The sequence below is a fragment of the Taudactylus pleione genome, unplaced genomic scaffold (assembly GCF_031769625.1).
Source record: "Taudactylus pleione unplaced genomic scaffold, aTauple2 ptg000016l, whole genome shotgun sequence".
Lineage (NCBI taxonomy): Eukaryota > Metazoa > Chordata > Amphibia > Anura > Myobatrachidae > Taudactylus > Taudactylus pleione.
In genome coordinates this window covers 14,842,149-14,865,333 of record NW_028284418.1, presented here as the reverse complement: position 1 = coordinate 14,865,333, position 23,185 = coordinate 14,842,149, and the positions used below count along the sequence as shown (strand labels likewise).

The following is a 23,185-nucleotide window of genomic DNA, read 5'->3' as shown; positions in this document are numbered from 1 at the left end:
TCCATTAAATCTTCTACCAGTGTAGGAACCACTGAGTCATGTTTTCCAGAAATAAAATCACATGTTGTAATTAGTTCCTAGTGTCCTGTGCCATCAGAAGCTTCTGCCTGAGATAGCTCTCTCATTTTACTCCATTAACAATCACCCAACTCCTCTGTGTGTCTGGATCCCATCACTGATGAATGGAACTTCACATGGTCTTTCAGATTGCTCAGATTGACATGCTTAAAGCAATGAAACTGGAACCTGACGGCATCGTTGGGCACTCAGTTGGAGAATTAGCCTGTGGTTACGCAGATGATTCCCTTAGCCACGCTGAAGCCATCCTTGCTGCTTACTGGAGAGGTCGATGCATCAAAGAGGCGAAGCTTCCGCCAGGTGGAATGGCTGCTGTTGGTATGTTCAAACAACATTATTGTGTAACCTAATTTTTACAATGCTGGTAAAATAGTGCTATGGATATGTCTGTCTCTCTTGTAATTACAGTGTTTTCATCTCTAGCACAATGTTGCGGCTCCCCTTTACTAAGATGCACAAACAAATGGTGCTGTTGAACCCGTTTATTAGTTGTTTCCTTTCCTAAAGAGCAAATACTTTCCTAACAGAGGACTTACCTTCCTAACAGAGGACTTACCTTCCTAACAGAAAACTTACCTTCCCAACAGAGCACTTACCTTCCCAACAGAGCACTTACCTTCCCAACAGAGCACTTACCTTCCTAACAGAGGACTTACCTTCCCAACAGAGCACTTACCTTCCTAACAGAGAACTTACCTTCCCAACAGAGCACTTACCTTCCTAACAGAGGACTTACCTTCCCAACAGAGCACTTACCTTCCTAACAGAGGACTTACCTTCCCAACAGAGCATATATTGTTACTAAAATAATCTTAAAACAGTCCCTAACTCTTCTCATGGTTTCAGAGAGACAATTTCAATGAATGTCTCTCTCTTTAGAGCTTCACAGACCTAGTGAAAACCCTTGTCATACACTGATGAGTCCACATTATGGGTTAAACAGTCTGTCCGTAGGTGGTAAACCTCCCACCACTGCCCATTGTCTTGTTCTGAATAGCCAGTGGGTAAGACGTTGACTCATAGGGTTGCTATGTACAGTAAACTGATTATCCCAGAAGTAGGCTTCAAAAAAGATGAGTTGCTCATTTCTATTAAAGCAAAATACTGTAGTATTTTTATATGTACATGATAATAAACATCACTAAATATTATAGATGTAACAAAACAAAGGGCAAAGACTAAAAATGTAACTGAAGAGGGTATTTTATGGGGTTACTTAGCTTCATCCTCCTGACAGCTCAGCTACTAAATATTGATCAATGTTATGTAATGGTTCCTGCATGTACTCATGTACAGTCACTGTACAACTGGTGCATCCTGTCCAGTGCTCACTTTTACATTACTGATGTCTGGTAATTACATCTGTGAAAAAGAATTTAATAATATTCTATAGTCATAGATGAAATCCCAGAAAATCAGTAATAATAGATTTAAAATATATGTTTTATTTATTCATTTATTGGAAGATTAATTGGTGGTATGTAAAAAAAAAAAATGCTTTCTGCTACGCATATGGTGAGTGCCCTCTCGTTTTTGTAAATATCTACGTGATCTCATGGGTAGTGGAATCAATGTGCCACACTCCTGAGGGGGGACATAGAGTGCTGGCTGCCCAGTGCTATATAGATAGATTTGTCATGAGATCTCATCTGCTTTGAACCTCTCTTCCATGAACCATGCAGGCACCACTGATACTGCTTTTATACCTAAATTCCAGGTCTGTCCTGGAGGTTGGAACAGGGTTCCAAACCGGATCAGACCCGGAATTTAGCAGGCGCCGACCCAGGAAATTCCAGAGTCGGCGCCATTCACACTGAAGCCGGGTCTGCAGTGACCCGGCTCTTCCGGTGTGGAAGTGGATGATCTCATCTCCAAGCGCCTCTGATGAGGTTATTCCCGTGTTAAACCCTGCAAGTTACCTGGTTTGGATTGCCGGGTCACTCGATCTGGGAATCCAACCCTGTCCCCTTTTACACCAAGGAGCTGCCCGGGTTATACCTGCAATAACCCAGGTTTTAGCTCTGGTGTAAAAGGGGTCTGAGTTATATTAGCTAACCAGGCATAAGTGGTATGTTAAATGGCTAAAGAGATCTGTGTGTTCTTCATAAAGAGAACTAGTAGCCTGGGAAGCAGGGCTTTTTTGCAAACATAAATGAATCCTCTCCTTAATACCCCTTTCGACAGAAATCCAAATTACCGGGTTAAAAATTTCAACCCGGTAATTTGGTGATTTTCACAGGTCCTTTTTCTGTCTGAAAGGGTCAACCTGGGTCTAAATTCCCAGGACTTCGACCCAGGAATTTACCAGGGTCGGAGACACGGAAATTTAGACCTGGGCTGATCCATTCAGACAGAAGGAATACCCGTGTAAATCAGCAAATTATTGGGTTGAAATTTTTGACCTGGTAATATGCTCTTCTGTCTGAATGGGGGTACAGGCAGAGAATGGCAAAACAACCCGGTACGCAAAAGTCGGGAAAAATCCAGGTTTTTTGCCATTTTCTGTCTAGAAAGTGGTATTATTGATCACTGTGCTTGTAAATGTATATAGTTTCTCTGATTTTGAAAACAGGATCTTAAATTTATAAATGAATTAGGATTGCAGGCATTGGGGACATTATCTGTAATATATCCTCTTTGGGTAACAAGATAGGAACCATATCTGTGATCTACTTACTCAATCAAAGCAGTTAATGGTTTATTCCAAGTCTATTAGTTTATTATCTGCTAATATTTTAAATACTAAACTTAGTTTTGATATTTTTTTGCAATCATTGCGCAAGTAAATATTCACATTGCTCCTTTTTGCTAAATAGATGTGGCATGTGCCAGCAGATAAATATTACATGTTTACTCTTGGCAGGGTTGACATGGGAGGAATGCAAAATTCAGTGCCCACAGGGCGTGGTACCCGCCTGCCATAATTCCGAGGACACGGTCACAATATCGGGCCCCCAGGTAATGGTTCTGCTCTATGCTGACAGTAATCACTGGCAGCCAGTGTTGGCCTGTGAGTGAATGTGCAGCTTGAGACACTGCAGCTGAACTCACTGCTTTATGGCATCACACTGAAGAGAGTCCCTATTTGTCTGTGTCTTAGGATTCTGTGCGAGACTTTGTTGCAAAACTGAAGAAGGATGGTGTATTTGCCAAAGAGGTGCAGAGTGCAGGGGTGGCCTTTCACTCATATTACATGGCCTCTATTGCCCCATCCCTTCTCAATGCCCTGAAAAAAGTAAGTGAGGATGTTCCTGGTCATCATTGTTTTTTTCTTCTAATTATCTATTTTTATTTATTCTCAAGTCTTCTGAAATATATTTACCCAAATGAATCATTATAGAGTCTCTTGTCTTGTTAAAGCTAAACCACTAAATTAATTTAGTAAGTCAGGTATGTAACTTTTTTATTAAAACAAAAGCCCCTGTCCTGAACTAGTAACATCAATAGAGTCTATGTACTAAGTCTTGGAGAGAGATTAAGTGGATGAAGAGAAAGTACCAACCAGTCAGCTCCTAACTGTCACTTTACACGCTGTGTTTGAAAAATGAGAGGAGCTGATTGGTTGGTACTTTATCTCTCTCCACTTTATCTCTCTCCGAGGCTTAGTAACCCTTATGTCTTCACTGGAACTTAGCTTGCAGCATGGGTCTGTCTCTTTCATAGTCTCACTACTGCAGCTATGTTCCTTTAAGGGCTAGTCTACTGTACCCTACCTCATTCCCAGCAGCCGTGAGCTCAGATGCTCTAGTCTGCAGTCTAGCACTAAGTACACTCACTTCTTTCAATCCCCAATTCACTCTCACTCGGAGGCTATAGATAAAGAGCCATAACTCTTGAAGCTTACATATGACATTACAGATCTGGCCCACCCCCAGGATAAAAATCACAATATAGATGTATATTTTAAAGGAAGGGTATCACTCCTCAGGGTGGCTAAAATTATTGTTCACCAGGTCTTGAGATAACAGTTAGCTTGCATGTACTTTTCATGTGCATTTACAAAATTGTACTATTTCATGATTCCCAGGTTATTACTGTTCCAAAACGACGTTCCCATCGTTGGATCAGCACATCTATCCCTGAGTCTCAGTGGCAGAGTGACCTTGCTCAGTTCTCATCGGCCGAGTACCACGTAAATAATTTAGTCAGTCCAGTCTTATTCCAGGAAGGCTTACAGAGCATCCCCGAAAATGCTGTGGTGGTAGAAATAGCCCCCCATGCCCTCCTTCAGGTAAGTTCAAATGTAGGCTTTGGGGAAAATATAGAAAGGCTCCAGTTTGTGTTCTCGTATCGCAAGATATCTCGTATCGCAAATACAACATTCTCTCCACTGAAAACAATATGTGCACTAAAAAAATTAATTTCTTAACTCAAGTAAACATTGAAATGTGTTATACTTACTACAGTATATCAGCTATAGCATTCATCATTACTCCAGATAATGCAGATCCTCAATAGCAGGAAGGTAGGCATCATATACTGATATGCGATTTCTGTCATCTCACTTATAAGACCCACGTCTAATATTTTTGCCTATTCACTTGTGGTTTGACATGCGGTTTTACAATATAGTGATTTAATTTGGTCTTTATTACATCTCACAGTTTACAAGCTGCATGTAAAAGCGTCAAACATTTGGTATGGTGACAGTGCACTTCCCCTTTATTAGCACCTCATTATTATATTTCTGCAGGAAAATGGAATAAAACTGTTTAGGTACATACTGCCAGGGTGCATAGCCTAGGGTACAGCACCGTTATTGCCCCGTGGCACCTGTATTTGGCATGCCCCGTGGCATGTATTTTGCAGCTTAGAGAGCCACTGTCTGGAGTGTCCTTAGGCTGCTGCAGGCGCTCAGCTTCTCCCTGCACCATCCGGAGCATCCTTGGTCCTGGCAGCAAGCTGCCGCGGTGCAGCCAACAACGTCTGTAGGATGCTGTAGGTGCTCAGCTATACAACGTCCTTAGGATGCTGCAGGTGCTCAGCTATATAAGGTATTTAGGATGCTATAGGTGCTCAGCTATACAATGTCCTTAGGATGCTGTAGGTGCTCAGTTATACAATGTCCTTAGGATGCTGTAGGTGCACGGCTATACAATGTCCTTAGGATGCTGTAGATGTTCATCTATACAACGTCCTTAGGATGCTGTAGGTGCCCAGCTATACAACGTCCTTAGGATGCTGTAGGTTCTCAGCTATACAACGTCCTTAGGATGCTGCAGGTGCTCGGCTATACAACGTCCTTAGGATGCTGTAGGTGCTCGGCTATACAATGTCTTTAGGATGCTGTAGATGCTCAGCTATACAATGTCCTTAGGATGCTGTAGGTGCTCAGCTATACAACGTCCTTAGGATGCTGTAGGTGCTCAGCTATACAACGTCCTTAGGATGCTGTAGATGCTCAGCTATTCAATGTCCTTAGGATGCTGTAGGTGCTCAGTTATACAATGTTCTTAGGATGCTGTAGGTGCTCGGCTATACAATGTCCTTAGGATGCTATAGGTGCTCAGCTATACAACGTCCTTAGGATGCTGTAGGTGCTCAGCTATACAACGTCTTTAGGATGCTGTAGGTGCTCAGCTATACAACGTCCTTAGGATGCTGTAGGTGCTCAGCTATACAACGTCCTTAGGATGCTGTAGGTGCTCAGCTATACAATCTCCTTAGGATGCTGCTGGTGCTCAGCTATACAATCTCCTTAGGATGCTGCAGGTGCTCAGCTATACAACGTCCTTAGGATGCTGTAGATGCTCGGCTATACAATGTCTTTAGGATGCTGTAGATGCTCAGCTATTCAATTTCCTTAGGATGCTGTAGGTGCTCAGCTATACAACGTCCTTAGGATGCTGTAGGTGCTCAGCTATACAACGTCCTTAGGATGCTGTAGATGCTCAGCTATTCAATGTCCTTAGGATGCTGTAGGTGCTCAGCTATACAATGTCCTTAGGATGCTGTAGGTGCTCAGTTATACAATGTCCTTAGGATGCTGTAAGTGCTCGGCTATACAATGTCCTTAGGATGCTGTAGGTGCTCGGCTATACAATGTCCTTAGGATGCTGCAGGTGCTCAGCTATACAACGTCCTTAGGATGCTGTAGATGTTCATCTATACAACGTCCTTAGGATGCTGTAGGTGCTCGGCTATACAATGTCCTTAGGATGCTGTAGGTGCTCGGCTATACAACGTCCTTAAGATGCTGCAGGTGCTCGGCTATACAACGTCCTTAGGATGCTGTAGGTGCTCGGCTATACAATGTCTTTAGGATGCTGTAGGTGCTCGGCTATACAAAGTCCTTAGGATGCTGCAGGTGCTCGGCTATACAACGTCCTTAGGATGCTGCAGGTGCTCGGCTATACAACGTCCTTAGGATGCTGCAGGTGCTCGGCTATACATCGTCCTTAGGATGCTGCAGGTGCTCGGCTATACAACGTCCTTAGGATGCTGCAGGTGCTCGGCTATACAACGTCCTTAGGATGCTGCAGGTGCTCGGCTATACATTGTCCTTAGGATGCTGCAGGTGCTCGGCTATACAATGTCCTTAGGATGCTGCAGGTGCTCGGCTATACAACGTCCTTAGGATGCTGCAGGTGCTCGGCTCTACATTGTCCTTAGGATGCTGCAGGTGCTCGGCTATACAACGTCCTTAGGATGCTGTAGGTGCTCGGCTATACAAAGTCCTTAGGATGCTGCAGGTGCTCGGCTTTACAACGTCCTTAGGATGCTGTAGGTGCTCGGCTAAACAACTGCTCAGCTATACAATGTCCTTAGGATGCTGCAGGTGCTCAGCTATACAACGTCCTTAGGATGCTGCAGGTGCTCAGCTATACAACGTCCTTAGGATGCTGCAGGTGCTCAGCTATACAACGTCCTTAGGATGCTGCAGGTGCTCGGCTATACAACGTCCTTAGGATGCTGTAGGTGCTCGGCTAAACAACGTCCTTAGGAAGCTGTAGGTGCTCAGCTATACAATGTCCTTAGGATGCTGCTGGTGCTCAGCTATACAACGTCCTTAGGATGCTGCAGGTGCTCAGCTATACAACGTCCTTAGGATGCTGCAGGTGCTCAGCTATACAACGTCCTTAGGATGCTGCAGGTGCTTGGCTATACAACGTCCTTAGGATGCTGTAGGTGCTCAGCTATACAACGTCCTTAGGATGCTGCAGGTGCTCGGCTATACAATGTCCTTAGGATGCTGTAGGTGCTCGGCTATACAATGTCCTTAGGATGCTGTAGGTGCTCGGCTATACAATGTCCTTAGGATGCTGCAGGTGCTCGGCTATACAACGTCCTTAGGATGCTGTAGGTGCTCAGCTATACAACGTCCTTAGGATGCTGTAGGTGCTCAGCTATACAACGTCCTTAGGATGCTGCAGGTGCTCGGCTATACAACGTCCTTAGGATGCTGTAGGTGCTCGGCTAAACAACGTCCTTAGGAAGCTGTAGGTGCTCAGCTATACAATGTCCTTAGGATGCTGCTGGTGCTCAGCTATACAACGTCCTTAGGATGCTGCAGGTGCTCAGCTATACAACGTCCTTAGGATGCTGCAGGTGCTCAGCTATACAACGTCCTTAGGATGCTGCAGGTGCTTGGCTATACAACGTCCTTAGGATGCTGTAGGTGCTCGGCTAAACAACGTCCTTAGGATGCTGCAGGTGCTCAGCTATACAACGTCCTTAGGATGCTGTAGGTGCTCAGCTATAAAATGTCTTTAGGATGCTGCAGGTGCTCAGCTAACAAAACGTCCTAAGGATGCTGCTGGTGCTCAGCTATACAATGTCTTTAGGATGCTATAGGTGCTCAGCTACTCCTTCATCCCAACGACATGATGTCACATGTTTGGGGAGCGGGACTGGCACAAGACTCATTTTCCCCTGTTACTGCCCTGGGTACATATTCGTTAAAATAGATCCCAGGGTCTGAGTAAAAGAAAAGTTGGGAGCACATCTACAGATTCCCTGTCCCCTACTCATCAATTAGAATTCATTGGCCCTCATTCAGAGCCGTACGCTCTGAGCAGAGCGCACGCTCTGCATGAGGGCCGGGCTCCTTTTTCATGGAGCGTCCTCCTGGACGCTCGTATAGCTGTGGGTCACCACCCACAGGCTATACGAGCGTGCATTTTGATGGCCGCGATGGTCGTGACCATCGCGACCATCGAAATTGCGAGCCGGAGCCTGCGGTTGAGGTTTTCAACCGCAAGCTCCGGAGTGATTTTGGCTCTATCAGAGCCAAAATCACTCCCACTGACATCACTAGTGATGTCAGTGGGCCGGCTTCTGACGGGAGGCGTTCCCGTGGGCACGCCCCCGTCAGGGAGGCACGCCCCCGGCACGCCCACCAAAGGGGGCGTGCTGTCAATCAACATTGACAGCACGCCCCCTTTGATCGGACACAACGAGCGAAGGAAAGTCCTTCGCTCGTCGTGTCTGGCGCATGCGCACGACGGAGCTCCCTCCGTCGTGCGCATGCTCAGTGCAGACCATCGACCCACTTGCGAGCGTACAGCCGCTCGCGAGTGGGTCTGAATCAGACCCATTGTTCCCAAATAGCGATGGATGCAGCTGCAAGTGCTCTTGCTGATTCAGTGATGGATGCAGCTGCATATGCTCTTGCGTCTGTTGCTGGAGGTGTGTCTGTGATATTTGCAAATGCTGGTATCAACTCTTTTCCTGGTGTAGTAGCCTTCATCTGAATGGGCAATGACTGGGATGCCCACTTTCTGCGTCTCTGCACGCTGTAATACCGCCAGTGATTCTTTAGACACCACCATCGGCGCACCATCGCTTACAACATCGACACTTACATCAGCCCTATGTCAGGTGCAGTTTCCCTGTATGACTATGACCTCCAATGGCTGCGGGTGCACGTCTGGGAACGTAGCCGCTATCACTGGCACGCCTGCGACACTCCCATAAGATGGACTGTTTGTATCCATTTCCCAGTCACTGCCCAGGAACGCCCATCACTTTCCCCCCCATTTCTGATGTCCGATGGCAGCAGCACCTCTGTGCATACACTCTGTTTCACACATGCGCCGTGGAGTAGAATCATGCCTGCGTAGAATCAGGCCCATAGTGTGTTACAGACTGTAGCTGCTCTGCTCCTGTCTCAAAGCAGAATACAGATATGCTGCCCAGCAGAGCTCATCCCTTACACAGATACATTGTCTCTAGCTCCGTTAAATTCAATCTATATATCTATAAAGAACTGCATTGCTTTTGGCACTCTCAGTGATCGGAGACAACTTGTCGCTGTTGCTTTTCTCGTGATTATAGTATAAAGGTAAACATGGAATGAGGTGGCACTGAGGATAAGAATGACAAACAGCTCTGCTATATCCAACGTTTCAGTGTTACTGCACACTTTCATCAGCGGTACAGTACACATGTAAACACTTAAATACACCTTGTGGTACAGATTAGAGGTGTGATTTAGCATGTTACGTTTACATTAAAATAATAGTTTTCTGTATCAGTAAAGAATAAAATATGATGTATAGAAAAACTATTTAGAATGATGCTTGTACTGTTATATAAACTAGAGTTTACAGTTGAGAAGAAGGCTGTTAAAAATCAAGACAAACTCATAAAGATGAGGGAACAGTGACATCTACTGGCTAATAATAAGTACTAGGTTTGTTTAACATTCTAAGGCTAAGCGAATCAATACTTTTTTTTTGTTTAATAGCATTTAATGCTTTTAATTAGGGGTGTGCATCGGCCACTTTTCGTGTTTTGGTTTTGGATCTGGATCTTTCTTCGTGTTTTGGATCTGGATTGGTTTTGCCAAAACCACCCTTCCGTGTTTTGGGTTCTGGGTTTTGTGTTTTGGATCTGTATTTTTTTGAAAAAAAGCATAAAAACAGCTAAAATCACAGAATTTGTAGGTTTTTCTGCTCCTATGCTATTATTAACCTCAATAACCTTAATTTCCACTCATTTCCAGTCTATTCTGAATACCTCACACCTCACAATAGTGTTTTTATGTCCAAAAGGTTGCACCGAGGTAGCTGGATGACTATGCTAAGCGACACGAGTGGGCGGCACAAACACGTGACCCATCTAGGCGTGAAACTGCAGTGGCAGACAGGATGGCATTGAAAAACTAGGCCCCAAACTGTACATAATGCAAAGAAAAAAAAGAGGTGCAAGATGGAATTGTCCTTGGGCCCTCCCACCCACCCTTATGTTGTATAAATAGGACATGCACACTTTAACAAACCAATCATTTCAGCGCCAGGGTCTGCCACACAACTGTGGCTGAAATGATTGGTTCGTTTGGGCCCCCACAAAACAAGCTGGCAATTAATCTGTCCCTGCACAAACTGGCTCTACGGAGGCAAGAAGTCGTCCTCATCCTCCTCATCCACAGATTCCTCACCCTCTTCAGTGTTATGTACATCCTCATCCTCACAGAGTATTAATTCGTCCCTGCTGGAACCACAGGTCCCTCTGTACGTTCTGGAGGCTGGTCTCCCTGGAAGAGTTGATCATTCATTTTATGAACATCATCTTCTCCACATTTTGTGGAAGCAACCTCCTACGCCTTTCGCTAACAAGGTTCCCGGCTGCACTAAACACTCTTTCGGAGTACACACTGGAGGGGGGGCAACTCAGGTAAAATAGAGCCAGTTTGTACAGGGACCTCCAAATTGCTTCTTTTTCCTGCCAATACAGGTACGGACTGTCTGACATGCCTACTTGGATGCTGTCACCGATGTAATCCTTTAACAGACAGACGCACGCTTGTCGCTGCTGCTTTGAGGATTCAAGTGCGGCTACAGCCCACACAATTCACAAAGACAGAAAAAAAAAAAGAATATTTTTATTGTTTGTGGAGCACACTTTGAGGGTTACACCACCCTCTAACAGACAGACGCACGCTTGTCGCTGCTGCTTTGAGGATGCAAGTGCGGCTACAGCCCACACAATTCACAAAGACAGAAAAAAGAAGAAGAATATTTTTATTCTTTGTGTAGCACACTTTGAGGGTGTCACCACCCTTTAACAGACAGACGCACGCTTGTCGCTGCTGCTTTAAGGATGCAGGTGCGGCTACAGCCCACACATTTCACAAAGACCGAAAAAAAAAGAACAATATTTTAATTGTTTGTGTAGCACACTTTGAGGGTGTCACCACCCTTTAACAGACAGACGCACGCTTGTCGCTGCTGCTTTAAGGATGCAGGTGCGGCTACAGCCCACACAATTCACAAAGACAGAAAAAAGAAGAATATTTTTATTGTTTGTGTAGCACACTTTGAGGGTGTCACCACGCTTTAACAGACAGACGCACGCTTGTCGCTGCTGCTTTGAGGATGCAAGTGCGGCTACATCGCACACAAGTCACAAACACAAAAAAAATAGTTTTTTATTTTTTGGAGCACTTTGAGAGTTACACCACCCTTTAACAGACAGACGCACGCTTGTCGCTGCTGCTTTAAGGATGCAGGTGCGGCTACAGCCCACACATTTCACAAAGACCGAAAAAAAAGAACAATATTTTAATTGTTTGTGTAGAACACTTTGAGGGTGTCACCACCCTTTAACAGACAGACGCACGCTTGTCGCTGCTGCTTTAAGGATGCAGGTGCGGCTACAGCCCACACAATTCACAAAGACAGAAAAAAGAAGAAGAATATTTTTATTGTTTGTGGAGCACACTTTGAGGGTGTCACCACCCTTTAACAGACAGACGCACGCTTGTCGCTGCTGCTTTGAGGATGCAAGTGTGGCTACATCGCACACAAGTCACAAACACATTAAAAAAATAGTTTTTTATTTTTTGGAGCACTTTGAGAGTTACACCACCCTTTAACAGACAGACGCACGCTTGTCGCTGCTGCTTTAAGGATGCAGGTGCGGCTACAGCCCACACATTTCACAAAGACCGAAAAAAAAAGAAGAATATTTTTATTGTTTGTGTAGCACACTTTGAGGGTGTCACCACCCTTTAACAGACAGACGCACGCTTGTCGCTGCTGCTTTAAGGATGCAGGTGCGGCTACAGCCCACACATTTCACAAAGACAGAAAAAAAAGAACAATATTTTAATTGTTTGTGTAGCACACTTTGAGGGTGTCACCACCCTTTAACAGACAGACGCACGCTTGTCGCTGCTGCTTTGAGGATGCAGGTGGAATCTAGACGGGATTTGGAACCGAGGACACACTACCTCCATCAATTGTCTAAATCCCACTGCACTAATGTCGGATACCGGACGCACGTCTAACACCAACATAGCAGTCAAGGCCTCAGTTATACGTTTTGCTTCAGGATGACTGCTGTCGTACTTCATCCTCATCGCTAGGGACTGTTGGAGGGTCAATTGTTTAGTAAAAGTAGTGATGTTCCTACTTCCTCTCTGGGATGATGAACAACTCCCAGCAGCAGCAACAGCACTAGTAGGAAGTGGTTCTTGATCTTTCCCTATTTTATTTTTATCAGAGAAAGTTTGGTCCTCCATTTATGTTATATTGATATATATACGTGCGGCTAAAGCGCACACAAACACAGAAAATATTTTTTTATTTTTGCTGGAGAGTAGTGCACTTTGTGGGTTACACCACCCTTTAAGAAATGAGCCAGCCGGCTCTTTACTTATGGGACACAGGCGCACGCTTGGCGCTGCTCCTTTGTTGATGCACGTGCAGCCACAGTGCACACAAGTCACAAACACAGAAAATATATATTTTTTTGGTTTGGAGTGTACTTTGGGGGTTACAGAACCCTTTAACGGTCAAGCCAGCCGGCCCTTTACTTATGACACAGGCGCACGCTTGGCACTACTTTGTTGATGCACGTGCGGCTACTGCGCACACAATTCACAAACACAGAAAATAATTTTTTTTTTGGTTTGGACTGGAGTGTACTTTCGGGGGTTACAGCACCCTTTAACGGTCAAGCCAGCCGGCCCTTTACTTATGACACAGGCGCACACTTGGCACTACTTTGTTGATGCACGTGCGGCTACTGCGCACACAATTCACAAACACAGAAAATAATTTTTTTTCGGTTTGGACTGGAGTGTACTTTGGGGGTTACAGCACCCTTTAACGGTCAAGCCAGCCGGCCCTTTACTTATGACACAGGCGCACGCTTGGCACTACTTTGTTGATGCACGTGCGGCTACTGCGCACACAATTCACAAACACAGAAAATAATTTTTTTTTTGGTTTGGACTGGAGTGTACTTTCGGGGGTTACAGCACCCTTTAACGGTCAAGCCAGCCGGCCCTTTACTTATGACACAGGCGCACGCTTGGCACTACTTTGTTGATGCACGTGCGGCTACTGCGCACACAATTCACAAACACAGAAAATAAATTTTTTTTTGGTTTGGACTGGAGTGTACTTTGGGGGTTACAGCACCCTTTAACGGTCAAGCCAGCTGGCCCTTTACTTATGACACAGGCGCACGCTTGGCACTACTTTGTTGATGCACATGCGGCTACTGCGCACACAATTCACAAACACAGAAAATAATTTTTTTTTTGGTTTGGACTGGAGTGTACTTTGGGGGTTACAGCACCCTTTAACGGTCAAGCCAGCCGGCCCTTTACTTATGACACAGGCGCACGCTTGGCACTACTTTGTTGATGCACGTGCGGCTACTGCGCACACAATTCACAAACACAGAAAATAATTTTTTTTTTGGTTTGGACTGGAGTGTACTTTCGGGGGTTACAGCACCCTTTAACGGTCAAGCCAGCCGGCCCTTTACTTATGACACAGGCGCACGCTTGGCACTACTTTGTTGATGCACGTGCGGCTACTGCGCACACAATTCACAAACACAGAAAATAATTTTTTTTTTGGTTTGGACTGGAGTGTACTTTGGGGGTTACAGCACCCTTTAACGGTCAAGCCAGCCGGCCCTTTACTTATGACACAGGCGCACGCTTGGCACTATTTTGTTGATGCACGTGCGTCTACTGCGCACACAATTCACAAACACAGAAAATAATTTTTTTTTTGGTTTGGACTGGAGTGTACTTTCGGGGGTTACAGCACCCTTAACGGTCAAGCCAGCCGGCCCTTTACTTATGACACAGGTGCACGCTTGGCACTACTTTGTTGATGCACGTGCGGCTACTGCGCACACAATTCACAAACACAGAAAATAATATTTTTTTTGGTTTGGACTGGAGTGTACTTTCGGGGGTTACAGCACCCTTTAACGGTCAAGCCAGCCGGCCCTTTACTTATGACACAGGCGCACGCTTGGCACTACTTTGTTGATGCACGTGCGGCTACTGCGCACACAATTCACAAACATAGAAAATAAATTTTTTTTTGGTTTGGACTGGAGTGTACTTTGGGGGTTACAGCACCCTTTAACGGTCAAGCCAGCTGGCCCTTTACTTATGACACAGGCGCACGCTTGGCACTACTTTGTTGATGCACATGCGGCTACTGCGCACACAATTCACAAACACAGAAAATAATTTTTTTTTTGGTTTGGACTGGAGTGTACTTTGGGGGTTACAGCACCCTTTAACGGTCAAGCCAGCCGGCCCTTTACTTATGACACAGGCGCACGCTTGGCACTACTTTGTTGATGCACGTGCGGCTACTGCGCACACAATTCACAAACACAGAAAATAATTTTTTTTTTGGTTTGGACTGGAGTGTACTTTCGGGGGTTACAGCACCCTTAACGGTCAAGCCAGCCGGCCCTTTACTTATGACACAGGCGCACGCTTGGCACTACTTTGTTGATGCACGTGCGGCTACTGCGCACACAATTCACAAACACAGAAAATAATTTTTTTTTTGGTTTGGACTGGAGTGTACTTTGGGGGTTACAACACCCTTTAACGGTCAAGCCAGCCGGCCCTTTACTTATGACACAGGCGCACGCTTGGCACTACTTTGTTGATGCACGTGCGGCTACTGCGCACACAATTCACAAACACAGAAAATAATTTTTTTTTTGGTTTGGACTGGAGTGTACTTTCGGGGGTTACAGCACCCTTAACGGTCAAGCCAGCCGGCCCTTTACTTATGACACAGGCGCACGCTTGGCACTACTTTGTTGATGCACGTGCGGCTACTGCGCACACAATTCACAAACACAGAAAATAATTTTTTTTTTGGTTTGGACTGGAGTGTACTTTCGGGGGTTACAGCACCCTTAACGGTCAAGCCAGCCGGCCCTTTACTTATGACACAGGCGCACGCTTGGCACTACTTTGTTGATGCACGTGCGGCTACTGCGCACACAATTCACAAACACAGAAAATAATTTTTTTTTTGGTTTGGACTGGAGTGTACTTTCGGGGGTTACAGCACCCTTAACGGTCAAGCCAGCCGGCCCTTTACTTATGACACAGGCGCACGCTTGGCACTACTTTGTTGATGCACGTGCGGCTACTGCGCACACAATTCACAAACACAGAAAATAATTTTTTTTTGGTTTGGACTGGAGTGTACTTTCGGGGGTTACAGCACCCTTTAACGGTCAAGCCAGCCGGCCCTTTACTTATGACACAGGCGCACGCTTGGCACTACTTTGTTGATGCACGTGCGGCTACTGCGCACACAATTCACAAACACAGAAAATAATTTTTTTTTTGGTTTGGACTGGAGTGTACTTTGGGGGTTACAGCACCCTTTAACGGTCAAGCCAGCCGGCCCTTTACTTATGACACAGGCGCACGCTTGGCACTACTTTGTTGATGCACGTGCGGCTACTGCGCACACAATTCACAAACACAGAAAATAATTTTTTTTTTGGTTTGGACTGGAGTGTACTTTCGGGGGTTACAGCACCCTTAACGGTCAAGCCAGCCGGCCCTTTACTTATGACACAGGCGCACGCTTGGCACTACTTTGTTGATGCACGTGCGGCTACTGCGCACACAATTCACAAACACAGAAAATAATTTTTTTTTTGGTTTGGACTGGAGTGTACTTTGGGGGTTACAGCACCCTTAACGGTCAAGCCAGCCGGCCCTTTACTTATGACACAGGCGCACGCTTGGCACTACTTTGTTGATGCACGTGCGGCTACTGCGCACACAATTCACAAACACAGAAAATAATTTTTTTTTTGGTTTGGACTGGAGTGTACTTTCGGGGGTTACAGCACCCTTAACGGTCAAGCCAGCCGGCCCTTTACTTATGACACAGGCGCACGCTTGGCACTACTTTGTTGATGCACGTGCGGCTACTGCGCACACAATTCACAAACACAGAAAATAATTTTTTTTTTGGTTTGGACTGGAGTGTACTTTCGGGGGTTACAGCACCCTTAACGGTCAAGCCAGCCGGCCCTTTACTTATGACACAGGCGCACGCTTGGCACTACTTTGTTGATGCACGTGCGGCTACTGCGCACACAATTCACAAACACAGAAAATAAAATTTTTTTGGTTTGGACTGGAGTGTACTTTCGGGGGTTACAGCACCCTTTAACGGTCAAGCCAGCCGGCCCTTTACTTATGACACAGGCGCACGCTTGGCACTACTTTGTTGATGCACGTGCGGCTACTGCGCACACAATTCACAAACACAGAAAATATATTATTTTTTTAGCACTTGGGGGGAGCACCCCTGATGGACAGAGCACCCCCTGGACAACACTACAGCACCTCTTTAGGACTGGGACACTGCACAGGACTTTGGAGTGGACACAGCCCCTATGGAGAACTGACTGCACAACACAGTCCAGCCAGCCCCTATGGACTTTGAAGTAGTGGACACAGCCCCTATTAACAACAGCAGCACAGCACAACACAGCCAGCCCCTATGGACTTTGAAGTAGTGGACAACAGCAGCACTACACTACACTACACTACACAGCCCTAACTCCCACCCTCCCTCTTCACTGTCCACAGCCGAGTGAGAAAATGGCGCCGACGTGGGTACCTTATATAGGATCCAAAACCCGCGAGACTCGGAAGGCGGGATGATGACGTTTTGCCTCGATTTCAGATCCGAGTCAGGCGGGAAAAGTCGAGCCTGATTCGGATCGGACTCGGATCGGGGGGGCTCGGGGGGGTTCGGATTTCAGAAATCCGAACCCGCTCACCCCTACTTTTAATCAACATATACAGAAGTGTTTAGTGCTGATTTTCTATCTAAAGCTACAACATTTTATATCCTCCATTTCACCAGGCAATCTTGAGGAGAAGTTTGAAGCCAACTAACACAATCCTCCCATTAATGAAAAAAGGACATAGTAACAATCTAGAGTTTTTCCTTACAAACATTGGAAAAGTCTACTTGAATGGGTATGGAACATTATTAATATTATTATTATTATACATTTTTACTACAGTTGTTCTTGGTTTTATATTTTTAGCACAAAGTGCCAAGTTTTTCATAAGAAATTCATAAGGCTAGAATTTTCCTTTGGTTTAGTAATTGTCCTGTTCTCTTTTCACAGCATTAACGTTCAGTGTAATAATATCTACCCTCCATTGGAGTACCCTATTCCTGCCGGAAGCCCCCTCATCTCCCCTCTTATTCAGTGGGATCATAGCCAAACCTGGGATGTCCCCAAACCTGAAGATTTCCCTGCTGGTTCGGGGGGATCATCATCCGCCACTGTCTATAACATTGGTAAAGTAAATAGATTTATTGGTGGCACCCAGCAGCCTGTAAATGCAGAATATTTTGTTTACAAACAGCATTATGTAGATCTTTTTGCAGTCTTTATTTGCTGTTTTTGGTATTTTTTATGTTTTTTTTATTTATTTATTCTGCTCTCAGGTTCTCATCATAGTTTATTTTACTTTTTGTCAGATATGAGCCCTGATTCTCCTGATATTTTTATGAATGGACATTGCATCGATGGTCGGGTTCTGTACCCAGCTACAGGCTATTTGGTTTTGGCCTGGAGAACACTGGCAAGATCCCTGGGTGTTGTTATGGAACAGACACCTGTAATTTTTGAAGAGGTTACAATCCACAGAGCAACAATCCTCCCCAAAACAGGTGATTGTTACAGCTAGGGCGAAAGGCAGGCGCTTCACACCTATAAAGTACAAGATTCCTACAGGAGCTGTAAAATCTGCGACTCCTGGTAGAGATGATTACTATCTTGATTACAAATATACTTAGTGACACCACTATGTACTTAGGGCCTGAGATGTACGCTAATGCAACCACAACTGCAAATTTGTACGCTGCAGCTGTGCGAAAATATGGAGATGTCGCAGTCGCCGTGATTTGTATTAAGATGCCCGCCGGCGGCTTCACAAATCCAAGTGACTGTGTACAAGGACGCCAATCGCAGTACAGTCATTATCAGGCTTCTGACTAACAATATTGTTGCACAGAATGATTGCAGGAATTGAGACTTGACTGTGTACGCCTCAAAAAAGGTTGCGACATGCAGAGTCGCCACCTCCCCGTTACTGCCCACAAAGGGTCTCTGCCTATCAATTACTTTGTGAATATATCTTTAGTGCGAGCAACATCGGTAATGAATCTCGATACATGCGCAGTGCGACTAACATGCATGCGCAGATTACCGATAATCGCTCAAACTGCATAAACATCAGCATTTTGTCCATCTCTGGATTATTCACTTAGGTCCTGATTCAGACCCGCTCGTTGGCCGGGCAGTGTGCACGCGTGGCGTGCGCAAGCCCCATAGCGAGTGAATTTTCACTCGCTGCGGGACTCACTACAAGACGGGGCGGCTGTCAATTGTGATTGACAGTTCGCCCTGTTTTGTAGGCGTGCCGTTTGTGGGCGGCCCTACTGACATCACCAGTGTGCGGTGGACGAGACCCTACCACAAGGGTCTTGTCGCAAGCCCGATGGTCGCAATAACCGCTACCATCGCCAGGCCGTCCACTAAAGCTTAGCGAGCGGCCTGGAGGATGGTGGAAAAAAAAACGGCCCGCCCTGATTCAGAGCGAGCGCTGAATCAGGGCCTTAGTTTTTACATAGTGGTTTTAAACATTGTAGGTTAATTTGTATTAATCTTTCATGTTCATTGTGTACAATAAAATTATTTTAATGTGTGATATACTGATGGTCACATAGTGGTTTATGGGAGAATTGGACACATCAGTTTGTGCTTCTGGCTGGTTGGTGTACTTTAGATAAAGCTAGAACCTCCCCTAAATACTACATTTACCACTGATGCCAAGGAATTGACTGCTACTGCACCCAGCTATCTCTGCACTCCTAAATATCATACCTGTCTATATATACTGTATATAAATGACCTTACATTTTATTGGTGTGTTATACCATATGGTCACCATACCATATGGTCACACTACAGAATGTGCTTCTATACTTCTTGTCATTAAGAATCAGCTAAACAGGCCAGCCAGTTCATAGAATTACGCTGATCTAAATGAGAACAAATAAATGAATGCCCTTATTTGCAATCTGACAGATTATTACAGCTTTTACACTGTTGCTAAACCAACATGGAGCAGAAATATATCTTTGTCATCTCTCTGCAGGAATTGTCCAGCTGGAGGTCCGACTCACGCCAGCATCAAAGCGGTTTGAGGTCTCTGAAAGTGGAAATCTGGCAGCTAGTGGTGGGTTGAAATGACTTTTGTTTCTTGATTTACATTTGCTAGGATTCAAAGTTAGGAGAACAGTGGTAAAATAATCAAACATTTCACAACTTTCTGTTTCTAGGGAAGATTTCTATCATGGAAGAAAATAACTTGAATGATTTCCAGACTCAGCTGTCAGATCATGTGACCAAGAGCAACGAAAACGAAGATTTCTTATTGTCCGACAAAGATGTCTACAAAGAACTGCGACTGCGAGGATATGACTACGGACCAACTTTCCAAGGAATTATTGAGTCCAACAGCAGAGGTGGGAATTGCCAGTACTCTATATAGTGTTACACACAATAGGCCTGTGTTTATGGATGGCTGAAAGGCTTCCCCTGTGCAGTGCGCATTTCAGGTCTTTTCTCATTTTATCAACACAGTAAGAGGTACATTTACTAAGATGGGAGTTGTATTAAGAAGTGATGTTGCCCATAGCAACCAATCAGATTCCAGGTATTATCTTCTAGAAGGTGCTAGATAAATGAGAAGTAGAATCTGATTGGTTATTATGGGCAACATCACTTCTTAAATAGAACTCCCATTTTAGTAAATTTACCTCTAAGAGCAACTCCCAGAATGTGAGAAATTATTTCACCTGAGTTTAATTGAGCTTTGCACATGTTCCATTAACTGGGTAGAAGACAGCTTACAATAATTATCTGAGGTAGTAGAACCACTAGCTCTTCCTCTGTGACAGGACCAGCCAGGCTACAGACTGTAGAGTTTTGGCTAGTGCATGGGACAGGTTGGCAGGTTCTTATTGTATAACTGTGGTTATTTAGGTTATTTATGGACAATTAGGGCTGTGGTGAGTATCTTAAATGTCATATTTTTTATACAGGATACGAGTTTTCTTCAATAAAAGCTGTGAACAACATAAGAAGACACTGTGTGTAACCTGTTCTGTATAAGCAGCAAACTAGTGCACAAATGAAGTGTCTTATTAATAAACAGGGGAAGAATGATTTGAATGTTTTGGCTTTAAGTGGTGCTGCCACAGTTTTTGTTCTGTAATCTCAATGATGTCTTATACATGGAAGATTTCAGATGGTTTTACTCCTCTACAAATTGCTAACGGTCTACATCACATTAAGTTGTTGCAAAATAAATCCTTGCAGTGTCCGTCAGTGTAACTGATGCCTGCACACAGGGATGTCCGAGGGCCTGGGCTGGGCTGGTCAGGGAGGTGTAACTGTGCCCCCATGATGGCACAGTCATGCCCCACTCAGCACTATGGTGCATAGTCTTTTCAGAGGAGAGGGTACACCCCCACTTGCCATGCCACCACCAATGTCAGGCCCATCCAAGCTAACGGCAGCCCTGTCTGCACACATGGGAAGTAGTCCATTTATTCACAGGACATTAGTCACATTACTGAGACATGAGGTATGAAATGTACATTGGCTCAGTAATGTAACTAGCAAATAGACATTATCTACACTCTCATGAATACACTGTCGGAAGTCAGATGTGCAAATGGAAAAATGTCTCCCATAATCTGATATCTATTATACAGATACATTTACAAAACCTAATTGAGCATTGTTAAATAACGCCTCAATAAAAAAAAATCTGGGCCTGATATGAGTTGAATTTGTATATGAGCAAAGATGTGCACACTGGTGGTTTTACATCTGTATTCTGAGCAATCACAAGATACAGTATGTGAATCCTTTAATCAATTCTATAAAACTGAAGGGTAATAAAAGTTATGTCAACACGTTTGTGCGTGCACCTCACACCTAGAGCCGGCCATACACGGTAAGATTTTTTTATACGATGTGCATGATTTTGATCGATCGCAGCGATCAATCGTGCATATCATGTGTGGTTTGGCATGCTGTACGACGGCGATGCGCGTCACCGCCGTCGTACATCAGCATCGTAGATCTTATGGAAAAACCATAAGATCTGCGATCCATCATGCTGTTAAATAGGTAATCGAAGCATCTTGTAAGATGCATCATTTACCATTCACAGCAGCATGCGATGCATCGGGCTGAATTTGAAAACATACCGAGGTGTAGTACGTTTTCAAATCGCCGCATAACATGCACGGTGCGTACAGTGGAAGCCGGGGTACAGGCTGCAAGATCCCACTGCAGCGATAGGACAGACCACCCAGAGAAGAGAACTGGGAACAAGGGGTAGGTCTAACGGGATGGGGCAGGTGTGGGCCAAAGTAGAGATGGTCAATCATCATGGACTTCAAACTTGTACATGATCTATGTATGTACAAATGTAATTGATTCAAAATAAGACACATTCATAAATCAAATCTTTAATGGTTGTCCTTATTTTGCCACTGGATGCCCTTATTTCATGGTAGTTATAAGATCTCTGATCTGCCACTCTAGGAGCAATGTGCCATAAGATACAGTACATGTAGCTTCAAGTGCTTCTTATGTACAGTGTGTAAATTCTGCATCCATATGTATCATTGCGCTGCACAAATGCACATACATGTAACTCTAAATCAGATCCATTGTGTAATTCAGGTTTCATGTAACTAATCACTGCTTGATATAATAGGGGACAAGGGAAAACTGCTGTGGACTGGAAACTGGGTGACATTCCTGGACAACATGCTGCAGATGTTGGTTTTAGGGATAAAAGGCCGCAGCCTTCGTTTACCAACAAGGATCCTCTCTGTCTGCATTGACCCTGCAATACACGAGGAACGAGCATGTGTGCTTCCAGATAACAGAGAAGGTAAATTGCTGAAATGTTTCTTTTTATTCTCTTCAGCATATGTACTTCATACCCACATCTTCATCATGGCACACGTACCCATTCCCTACCTGACGAATGTGTGATCTCTGGGCACTGCTTTCCTGTCAGGTGAATAGGGCGCTCACGTGACACCACACTCCCTGCCCTCTGTGAGTGTCCCACAGCATGGGGCTGGTTCTGAGTTGCACGCAAAGCGATTGTAGGTGTGGGCTGTCACAGAAACCTGATTTATTACTTTATGCCAATGCTAGTATCTGTTCAACTAATGCGGGGGCTTGTGCATGTGCCCACTGATCTTACACTGGCCAACGCAACTATCATCATTAGTATTGGCACTTGCATCAGCCCCATGCTACGTGCAAGAGATTCGTAAGAGACAGGCGTCCCTAACCCATACGCACAACTTGCACAGAGCTTAAATACACACCCCATGACACTCCCACAAGACGGTGGTTACATGCAATCAATTTACAGCCTCCCTGAATCGCCCAATTTCATGGAAAGACAGATGCCTCCAAGTTGCCTCTGAATGAGAATAGGACGGACACACACAAAAATGCGGAAGCTTGCTTCTGCGCACGCGCTGTATGCAGAAATCGCCATTTGCGTCCATGTGACTCAGAATCAGCCCCATCTCCTGCTCCTGGGAGACCAACATTAACATTACAGTTAATTTACATTGTGGTTCTATACGACCTCTGAATACAATAGAGAGAATCATTTTCTGATAGTCACTTACATCTCTACACCTCTTCCTATCACGTATATATTCCATTATATGAGACATTAGAGTGTTTACTAATCAAAATACAAAACTTGCAGTAACTTACTGCT

At 44.9% G+C, this 23,185-nt stretch overlaps 1 protein-coding gene across 1 annotated transcript in view; it reads left to right on the top strand.

Annotated features, from left to right (window-relative positions):
- FASN (fatty acid synthase) overlaps positions 1 to 23,185 on the top strand; it is a 143,549-nt gene that overhangs the window by 72,258 nt on the left and 48,106 nt on the right. The window contains exons 11-20 of the mRNA XM_088474922.1: positions 207 to 396; positions 2,942 to 3,036; positions 3,179 to 3,313; positions 4,106 to 4,309; positions 17,199 to 17,314; positions 17,470 to 17,645; positions 17,829 to 18,020; positions 19,511 to 19,591; positions 19,695 to 19,880; positions 22,151 to 22,330. Of these exons, the coding sequence (XP_088331048.1) occupies positions 207 to 396; positions 2,942 to 3,036; positions 3,179 to 3,313; positions 4,106 to 4,309; positions 17,199 to 17,314; positions 17,470 to 17,645; positions 17,829 to 18,020; positions 19,511 to 19,591; positions 19,695 to 19,880; positions 22,151 to 22,330 (1,555 nt within the window). The remainder of the gene's footprint in view (positions 1 to 206; positions 397 to 2,941; positions 3,037 to 3,178; positions 3,314 to 4,105; positions 4,310 to 17,198; positions 17,315 to 17,469; positions 17,646 to 17,828; positions 18,021 to 19,510; positions 19,592 to 19,694; positions 19,881 to 22,150; positions 22,331 to 23,185) is intronic.